At 38.6% G+C, this 10,655-nt stretch overlaps 1 protein-coding gene and 1 long non-coding RNA gene across 2 annotated transcripts in view; both read left to right on the top strand.

Annotated features, from left to right (window-relative positions):
• The window catches only part of LOC119503559, a 29,737-nt gene continuing 19,082 nt past the window's right edge, over nucleotides 1-10,655 (top strand). The window contains exons 1-5 of the mRNA XM_037795401.1: nucleotides 1-61; nucleotides 492-767; nucleotides 1,300-1,536; nucleotides 2,262-2,336; nucleotides 3,124-3,180. Coding sequence (XP_037651329.1) covers nucleotides 1-61; nucleotides 492-767; nucleotides 1,300-1,536; nucleotides 2,262-2,336; nucleotides 3,124-3,180 — 706 coding nt within the window. The remainder of the gene's footprint in view (nucleotides 62-491; nucleotides 768-1,299; nucleotides 1,537-2,261; nucleotides 2,337-3,123; nucleotides 3,181-10,655) is intronic.
• Nucleotides 4,163-5,057, top strand: LOC119502810. Its single transcript, XR_005210175.1, has 3 exons — nucleotides 4,163-4,229; nucleotides 4,438-4,533; nucleotides 5,013-5,057. It is a non-coding gene; the product is annotated as an uncharacterized LOC119502810 (long non-coding RNA).

The raw sequence follows: 10,655 nt of genomic DNA, 5'->3' as shown, positions 1-10,655 counted from the left end.
ATGAGGGTGATTATCTTCAGCTGCCTGTTGGCCTTTATTCTGGGCTGCAACGTCGCCGCAGGTAAGAACTTTTCATATTAATCAGTTACTCTTCACCTGTTTCTTATTGGTTACATCATCTTCTCAATATAACTGGCTCACATCCTGAAACTCAACGGCACTGAACTGAACTCTATTCACAGTTTTTCCTCGATGGCTTTGGCTCATTTCTCTAAACAGTCTTAACTTTCTCTAAACAATTGCCACAACTGTTTCATGGGACATCACGACTCTATAGAATGCTACAGGAATGAGTCTTAAAACCTAGAAATGAGTTAACGTTTTAACACTCGAGGGAAACAGGGCATCGCTAACTTCCTGGTTGGCCTACAAAAATACGTCATCCCCGCAGCACTCTGTTAACAAGATCATATATATTTAATGTGCGATCGCTGCATTTAAAAGTTAAATGTGAACTTTATTATTTATTGTAAATTGTGTGTCTTTTGTAGAAATAATCCATGAAATCGTGAAGGAAAAGACCTCAGTCACTCTGCGTTGTTCTCACTCTGTGGAGGGTGATGTGACGTGGAGCAGAGAGATTAATGGACGTAAAGTTCTCATTCTGACAGCTGGTGATGACGGAGATATAAGACACAATGACCCGGTCAAACGATACAGTTCATTGGCAGATAACTCACTGTACATTCGCAGAGTTAACATCTCAGACGCTGGAAGATTCTGGTGTAATAATGAACCAGTCGTGGAGCTGACGGTGATCCCATCAGGTAACTTTAATCAACTTTAATCAAGTTGTTCTGCTTTCTGTTTCCTCTTCCTGTTCCTGAATCACGCCTCTGAGCTAAATGTTTCATTTGTCTTAAACGCTGATAATAGAAACACTTCGGCACATTAATTAAATGGTGTTTTTAAAATGTAAATTTGCTTTATTTTGTATTTGTTTAACTTTAACAACAACTATTATCATATTTACTTCCTGGTACTGTAGCTGAGAAGTTTTTGGTGTACTTCTGCATTTCTGGATCAGAAAAGTACATATTGAGAGAAATTAGTATTTTCTTCAGCCAACAAAACTTGTTAGGGAACGTTAACTAACGTGTTCAGAGAATTATTCTGCCTCCACTCCACAAAATACATACTAACAGAAAAGGGGTCTACACTATAAATACTGTAAATTAAACAAGTCCTCTTGTTCATTTAGAGGCATATTAGAAAGATCTCCCCCCTAAAACTCTTCTTCCTGAATATGTGTTAGAAGTTTTTGGTGCTTTATAAAACATGAATGTTTGTTGTGTGCAGGAGCAACCAGACTTGATGCTACAGAGAGGACCAGCGTCACTATGACATGCCCTCATGATGTTAGAGGATCACATATTGTAACATGGAGCAGCAGAGGCTTTCGTGACTTACAAAATCAAAAAGGGTTTTATGTTTCACTTCTTGACCAGACGTTGACCGTAACAAGCGTGGAGCTTGGTGACTCTGGACTTTACTACTGTGATGGAAAACCAGCTTTTTACCTGAATGTGATCAAAGGTGAGACACAAGAAATCAGTCGTCTTCCTCGAGGCTCAGCCAGCCCATAACTCCCCACAACGGGTCATTTCACACTTTTGTTTTTGCACATATTAAACCAACTCCCAACGACAGCATGTGACGAACCGGATTTTCAATTAACTCCAATGTAGACCCACCCACGGTGTTATTCGACGGTCGGAGCAACCGCCGTAGTATTAACGTAGTTTGTTGAATTTCCACTTCCTGTCTGTCAAAATGCCACATGGACATGCATCGTAGACGGCGGCACATTTAGAGGTGAAAGTTAAACATGAGTTTTGGGTTAAAAACTTTGTGGCAATGTTTAGAATGTGTTTAGAAGAGTGTGGCTGCAAACTTCATTAAGAATCTTGAGTCAAACTAGCCATGTTGAGAGTTACGCAAGTTACGTATAAAATCTATAACATATTAGAGCAATATTAGAGATGCTGACAGTCTGAGAAGAGATGCTTGTTATTGTAAATGTTGCTTGTTTTGTAGAAATAATCCATGAGATGGTGGAGGAAAAGACCTCAGCCTCTGTGCGTTGTTTTTCCGGTAAAATCCAATGGATGTGGCGCCATGCGCGCTCGCGTCTACGTAGTGCGAGAACAAGCGCGAGCAACAACAAGCAATTTCTGATTTCTACGTATAGCCCCTTTAAGTGAGCTATTGTAAATTGCATTCTTCTACCTTGTAATGTGTATTTTGATTATTCCACACAGATAAAAAGACACCACCGACGACCTCAACTACAGCAACATTGACAGCAGCAGCAACAACAACTGTGACAGAAACAGGTACAAACACTACAGACTACAATGAAGAAACACAGAAACAAAAAGATGAAAAACATCTAAATGTTGAATGCTAAATTTTCACTTGCAGGTACATCAACTCAATTCCAATATGTGTCTGTATAAATGCACATCAACATACATGCTTGCATATCTGATCCAACCAGTGTCTGAACACTGACTGTAACTGGTGATGGATGAAACTCTGATTCTCAGTGTTTCTTCTCTTCCAGGGACTCCTTATCTGACGCTCAGCACGACTTTCAACAACGTATTTATGTCCGTTATCCTACGAATGTCCAGCAACACGTGACGCACGTGTCAATTTCCACTCCAGTCTTTTCAAAATAAAACTACTTAGTTAGGTTTAGGAACAGGTCGTGGTTTGGGTTAAAATAACTCTGGAAGTGTTGTAACTTAAGTACGGAAGTTAAGTGAAAAAATAAATCAACTTTGATTTGTGGTTTCACAAGGGACACGAACAGCGGGTGAAAGTCTGGTGTTTTTTGACCCACTCATCCACCCCGACCTCCACCACTACACGGCGTTCGCCGCTATCTATACTTCCCGGTTCACAATTATGTGGAATACATAAAGATTGATTTCGTGCTGACGACAGACATGGACAGGAAGTGAAGTACACAACCTGCTCTGAACGCTGAGTTCAAATTGGTTTCAGTTAATCGACTCACCACAAAAAGTGGACGTGGCCTTTGGTTTTATTTTCAAACGTGCTGAATTGTTTTACAGCAGTCCGTATTATGAGATGCATTTTTTTTTTTTTTTACAGATACGACTACAACTAGGAAACAAAGAAACACCAAGAAACCCAGAAAGAAAAAGAACAGTTAGATGAATTGTTGAACTGATGTGATAAAGAACTCAAACACAAGAAAACACTTAAAATAAAAAAGGAGATTAAAGCAGATATTCTCTCAAAAATATGCTACAGAAAGAGAGAAATATAAATAAATATGTGTGAAAGCCTAAAAATCAACGTAGAGTCATGGACGCATTACAGAGACAGCCAACACAGCCTCACGGCAGTCCGTGTAAATAGACACAAATTTCTCTTTTTGTTTTCGTAACGCTCAGCACGACTTTCAACAACGTACTTTTCATCCGCTTTCCAACAAATGTCGAGCAACACGTGATGCACGTGTCAATATCTACGTATCTATCTAACTATCCTTCAGTAAAGTCAGTCAAAAAGAGAGTCGTACAATATCGGAGAAGTGCTTCAGAGATGGAGAGAAAGTGTTGCTGATATTTACCCTTCTGCTAACAGCAGCCAATGGTTCAGAGCTGCTGTTAGCAGACGGCTAAATATTAACAACATTTACTCTCCATCTCTGAAACGTTTCTCTGATATTGTAGCTCGCTAGAGCCTCGAATCACAGTTTGCCATCTCAAATGTCTGTGATATCTGGATTCTGGCAGCCAACGACACAGCAAGATGACATTTTAGTTGTGTAACTTTAGCCCTCTGCTAGTGTTAGCCTCCAGTCTTTCCCTTGTTTGTTTGGTCAGGTGAGCTAACATTACTGCCAAGCATGTGAATAAAGTGATATTGTGGTTTTAGCTGGCTAATCAATCACTTTCAGTCTCAAGTGTGTCACATCACTGTTTTAACCAATGCTCGCTCACATCTACGTAAATGCAAGAACAAGAGCGAGCAACAGGACGCTCACTGTCGTTGACTTAACGGCCACAGGTGTCACTGTTAACAAGCAATTTCTGAATTCTACATAATAGCCCCTTTAAGTGATCTATAACTGCATTCTTCTACTTTGTCATACATATTTTGATTATTCCACACAGTAGTACAGACACCACCGACGGCCTCAACCACAACAACATTGACAGCAGCAGCAACAACAACTCTGACAGAAACAGGTACAAACACTACAGACTACAATGAAGAAACACAGAAACAAAAAGATGAAATATCTAAATGTTGAATGTTTGCTAAAATTTTCATCAACTCAATTCCAATATGTAAATATGAGTGTCTGTATAAATGCACATCAACATACATTCCTGCATATCTGATCTGAACTGGTGATGGATGAAACTCTGATTCTGAGTGTTTCTTCTCTTGCAGCGACTCCTTATCTGTGGCCAATGTGTGTTCGTACGGTGGTTGTTATCCTCTATTTAATCATCATGATCAGCATCACTGTCACCACCTGGATAAAAGGTGAATATAGTCTGACCTAAAACGGCATTTATAGGGCTGGGACGATACGCCTAAATCCCATTTCCATACTATCACGATACTTGGGTGCCGTTTCGATATGTATTGTGATTTTTAAGTATTGCGATTCATTATTACGATTTATTTCGATTTTTGTTAACTTTTTTAACACTAGACAATGAGAAAAGTTGAATCATACACTTCTAGGGACTTTTATTTTGGAAAATATCTAAATTAATACAGTAAAATTTAAAAGGGACATGTAATGTTTTATACTTCTGGTGAATATAATTCAATCAATCTTATTTCCATATATGTATTTTGTATATACAGTTCCCTTTGTTAACATCTTATTTTGAAAACCAGACATAAACGTAAACCATAAACATGCTGTTTTAAATTTTGACATTGACTGAAAAGTTTGACACCGTTAAATAAAAATGTCTTCCATCATCTCTGTGTTTACCTTCTCTCTTCTGCAGCTCGACGAACGGAAGCGACGTACAACAGAAACAGGAAACGATCTCGGATCCTCCATCATGCAGAAACAAGAGTGGTAAAAACTCAACTCAGCGTTGACTTTCTGCTTGTTACGTAACAGTAGTAAATGTAAACTTTACGCTTGCTATGTTACGTTATCTAAGAAAGTCCGCTAAGGTTGGTGGTTATTTATTTATGGTAGTTGTGTTGTTACAGTCAACTTATCCTCTTTACGAACAACGGTTCGTATGATATCTTACGTAAAGTTATTCTGCGTTTTCCTCATAGAAATAGAATATAGGAGTAGAACAGACATAACCCTTCAAATCAACGGTCAGAGCGGCGGCCATTTTTATGTGTACCGTTGCCATAGCCTCCAGAATAATATCAGTGGTTTTAAAAAATGGCCGTTTTTGGCTTTTAAGATGTTAACAGCTGTTTGTGTGTCTTGAACATCTGGCCACGTCCTAGTGATGTCACAGCAGGTTTTAAAATGACCTTAAAGTTATGACCTCTCAATCTGTCAGGTGTGTGTTTCTGTTTTCAAGAGCAGAGATATATTAGTGAAATAAAAAGTCCAAACTCCCAGTGGAGGGGTATTCAGTCGGTTGCAGTCTGCAAACACGCCACTAGATGTCACCAAATCCACAACACTGCACCTTTAAAATATCTGACCACCCAGGAAATAATCCAAACAGCCTCATAGTTAAATGTTGATGATTATTTTAAAGTGTTTTCATGAGAACTGGGGTTGTGAAGTGATATGTCCTGACCTGTCCTCTCATGTCTCCTCACAGGAGTCTGGATGACAGCATGGAGGACGTCATCCTGCACAGCTCAGACAGTCTCTTTCTACACAGTCTGGTGTTTATTTGCCTCTTATCACTTCTGCTTTCATTCAGCTGCTACGATATTTTCATTAACGCATGTATTTTTCTCTGCGTGTCATCTCCTCTCATAAAGCTCTTAAGTCACATCCTTCTCCATTTCTATTCTTGAGAATGTGTATAAATAAACTGAGTTGATTTCTGCTTTGTGTTCTGTGTATGAACGCCGCTCTCATGGCTTTATGAGCTGTAGTACATCTAGAAAACAAACAAAACATCCTTAACATTGTTTCATGTGTAGTTATGGCAATATACCTCAAAATAAGGATAACAATGGCACATGCCAACACAGTCTCACGGCAGTTTGTGAAATAGTTGTCCGGACATCTCGAATTTCTTTAAATTTGGCAAAAATGTTCACCTGAACTCAAGGATGAACTGACTAGATGTTGGTGGTCAAAGGTCACTGTGACCTCACAAAACACATTTTTGGCCCTAACTCAAGAATGAATATGCTAATTATGACAATTTCACACAGATGTCTAACAGGATAAAATGATGAAGTGATGACATTTACAGACATGGATGTAAACTGACACTTGGCTGGTTGGTGGAGGCGTACAAACGCGAGGCGGTAACTCTAATTAATTCTACTTTAATTTCATATGGTTAGAGTAAATCAATGGCGTTACGAAAAGAGAAAGAAGAAAGACATTTCCCTCAGGAGTTGGTGGTAATATCAGAATTCCAGTCGAAGATATCTTTAATTCCCCTCATTTAAAGACGTCTATATTTTCCTTTTTAGCTATCTAAAATTACATTGTGACTATAGTCAGAATGACGTTGTGGATATCTTGAACTGGAATTATAACTAGTCAAAATTAAAATGTAAATATCTCAAACTGGAGTTAGGAATAGTCATAATTTAATTGGAGATATCTACTATCAAGTTATAGATATCTGGAAATGAATTTTGATCAGAGATATCTCATTTGGAGATATCTTTAATTTACATTCTGCCGAGTCAAATGTAATTACAGATATCTTGAATTAGAGTTTTACTACGGCGCTGCACTGCAGCCGTTTGGGTTTATAAAGTGTGTCTGGAGACAATAAATCTACAATACGCTGTGAATTTCTACCACAACTCTCTAGTGAACAAAGCTCTCGTTGGCCACAGATTCATGTCATTTTCTAACTATCTGATCAACAACAGCGAAAGCTTCCGCTAACACTGTTCAGAGGCTTTGTTGGGCCGATATCCAATGAGAAGCCTTGATGAGCAACGTCATGCACAACAACTCTGACTAGTCATAATGAGGTTTGAGATATCTGTAACTGTTATTTCGGATAGTCAGAACTGAATTACAGATATCTGCAATTGTCAGGATGTTAGGATGTGTGACGAGTTGAGAGTCGTTTTCAGTGACATCACTGCAGATATCTGTAATTCAGTTCTGAATATAGTATGAATATGAAGTAAATGTTTCCTAACCTAAATAAACCACCTACTTTCTTGTGGTCTGCTGTGCAAACAAGGGTATTTTTGTGTTCTTTAAGAATTTACTAACTGCTTTCAGTTTAATTTCAGTGTGTTAAAGGAAAAGAAACCTCTGAAACAATCAAAAACAATTATTTTCTGTTAATACGTCAAAGCTGCAAAGATCAACATTAACAACCACCATCTTTTCCAAACATTAACAAACTTCTAGTTGACTAAACTTAGTAGTCACACAATAATATGACTGAATATCCACTGAGATGTTTCACCAGTTCATATTTTGCATGACTTGTTGAAAGAAACCTAATCAAGACAGCATAACATTTCCCATATAACACACCGTTATTAAATATTTGCATATGAGTGTCATTCATGGAAGATAACGCTGCTCTTAATGCTAGGATCAGACCAGTAAAGTGTTACATTTTTACTGTGGTTGGAAACAAACAATACTTTCCAGTACCAACACAGTATTTGTTGATGGTGAAAGATGCATGAACTCACACACTAAAGAGACACATCAGTGCTCATCGACCACAAAGAGAGGTGTTTTTGTTTGAGAAACACTCATCTAACCACACAGTTCCTGTTCTCATTTTAAATATAAGTTGAAGTCAGACGTTATTCTGAGTACTGAATCATTTCAGTGTGTATGAAGATGAGGGTGATTATCTTCAGCTGCCTGTTGGCCTTTATTCTGGGCTGTAACGTCGCCTCAAGTAAAAACTTTTCATATTAATCAGTTACTCTTCACCTGTTTCTTATTGGTTACATCATATTCTCAATATAACTGGCTCACATCCTGAAACTCAACGGCACTGAACTGAACTCTATTCACAGTTTTTCCTCGATCGCTTCGGCTCATTTCTCAAAACAGTCTTAACTTTCTCTAAACAATTGCCACAACTGTTTCATGGCGCATCACGACTCTATAGAATGCTACAGGAATGAGTCTTAAAACCTAGAAATGAGTTAACGTTTTAACACTCGAGGGAACCAGGGCATCGCTAACTTCCTGGTTGGCCTTCAAAAATACGTCATCCCTGCAGCACTCTGTTAACAAGATCATATATATTTAATGTGCGATCACTGCATTTGACAGTCACATGTGAACTTTATTATTTATTGAAAATTGTGTGTCTGTTGTAGAACTAATCCATGAAATCGTGAAGGAAAAGACCTCAGTCTCTCTGCGTTGTCCTCCCTCTGTGGAGGGTGTAGTGACGTGGAGCAGAAAGATTAATGGACGTAAAGTTGACATTCTGACAGCTGGTGGTGACCGAGACATAAGACACAATGACCCGGGCAAACGATACAGTTCAGTGCACGATAACTCACTGTACATTCGCAGAGTTAACATCTCAGACTCTGGAAGATACTGGTGTAATAATGAACCAGCTGTGGAGCTGACGGTGATCCCATCAGGTAACTTTAATAAACTTTAATCAAGTTGTTCAGCTTTCTGTTTCCTCTTCCTGTTCCTGAATCACGCCTCTGAGCTAAATGTTTCATTTGTCTTAAACTCTGATAAAAGAAACACTTCGGCACATTAATTAAATGGTGTTTTTAAAATGTAAATTTGCTTTATTTTGTGTATTTTTACCTTTAACAACAACTATTTTCATATTTACTTCCTGGTACTGTAGCTGAGAAGTTTTTGGTGTACTTCTGCATTTCTGGATCAGAAAAGTACATATTGAGAGAAACTAGTATTTTCTTCAGCCAACAAAACTTGCTAGGGAACGTTAACTAACGTGTTCAGAGAATTATTCTGCCTCCACTCCACAAAATACGTCATCATGTTTATTAACAGAAAAGGGTTCTATACTATAAATACTATAAAAGAAACAAGTCCTCTTGTTAATTTAGAGTCACATGAGAAAGATCTCCCCCCTAAAACTCTTCTTCCTGAATATGTGTTAGAAGTTTTTGGTGCTTTATAAAACATGAATGTTTGTTGTGTGCAGGAGCAACCAGACTTGATGCTACAGAGAGGACCAGCGTCACTATCAAATGTCGTCATGATGTTGGAGGATCACATATTACTACATGGAGCAGATCAGGCTTTAGTGACATACAACATCAAAAAGGGGTTTATGTTTCATCTGTTGACCAGACGTTGACCATAATAAGCGTGGAGCTTGGTAACACTGGACTTTACTACTGTAATGGAAAACCAGCTTTTTACCTGAATATGATCAAAGGTGAGACACAAGACATCAGAGTCGTCTTCCTCGAGGCTCAGCCAGCCCATAACTCCCCACAACGGGTCATTTCACGCTTTTGTTTTTGCACATATTAAACCAACTCGTTCTCACTCCCAACGACAGCATGTGACGAACCGGACTTTCAACTAACTCCAATGTAGACCCACCCACGGTGTTATTCGACGGTCGGAGCAACTGTTGTAGTATTAACGTAGTTTGTTGAATTTCCACTTCCTGTGTGTCAAAATGCCACATGGACACGTATCGTAGACGGCGGCATATTTACAGGTCAAAGTTAAATATGAATTTTGGGTTCAAAACTTTGTGGTAATGTTTAGAATGTGTTCAGAAGAGCGTGGCTGCAAACTTCATTAAGAATCTTGAGTCAAACTAGCCATGTTGAGAGTTACGCAAGTTACGTAAAAAATCTATAACATATTAGAGCAATATTAGAGATGCTGACAGTCTGAGAAGAGATGCTTGTTATTGTAAATGTTGCTTGTTTTGTAGAAATAATTTATGAGATTGTGGAGGAAAAGACCTCAGCCTCTCTGCGTTGTTTTTCCGAGAAAATCCAACAGATGTGGCGCCATGCGCGCTCGCGTCTACATAGTGCGAGAACAAGCGCGAGCAACAACAAGCAATTTCTGATAGCCCCTTTAAGTGAGCTACTGTAAACTGCATTTTTCTACCTTGTAATGTGTATTTTGATTATTCCACACAGATAACAAGACACCACCGACGACCTCAACTACAGCAACATTGACAGCAGCAGCAACAACAACTGTGACAGAAAGAGGTACAAACACTACAGACTACAATGAAGAAACACAGAAACAAAAAGATGAAAAACATCTAAATGTTGAATGCTAAATTTTCACTTGCATGTACATCAACTCAATTCCAATATATGTATGAGTGTCTGTATAAATACACATCAACATACATGCCTGCATATCTGATCCAACCAGTGTCTGAACACTGACTGTAACTGGTGATGGATGAAACTCAGATTCTGAGTGTTTCTTCTCTTCCAGGGACTCCTTATCTGACGCTCAGCACGACTTTCAACAACGTATTTATGTCCGTTTTCCTACAAATGTCCAGCAA

This window comes from Sebastes umbrosus, chromosome 15, assembly GCF_015220745.1.
Source record: "Sebastes umbrosus isolate fSebUmb1 chromosome 15, fSebUmb1.pri, whole genome shotgun sequence".
NCBI classification, from domain to species: domain Eukaryota; kingdom Metazoa; phylum Chordata; class Actinopteri; order Perciformes; family Sebastidae; genus Sebastes; species Sebastes umbrosus.
The sequence above is the reverse complement of the archived record's forward strand: the minus strand, read 5'-3'. Positions and strand labels throughout refer to the sequence as shown.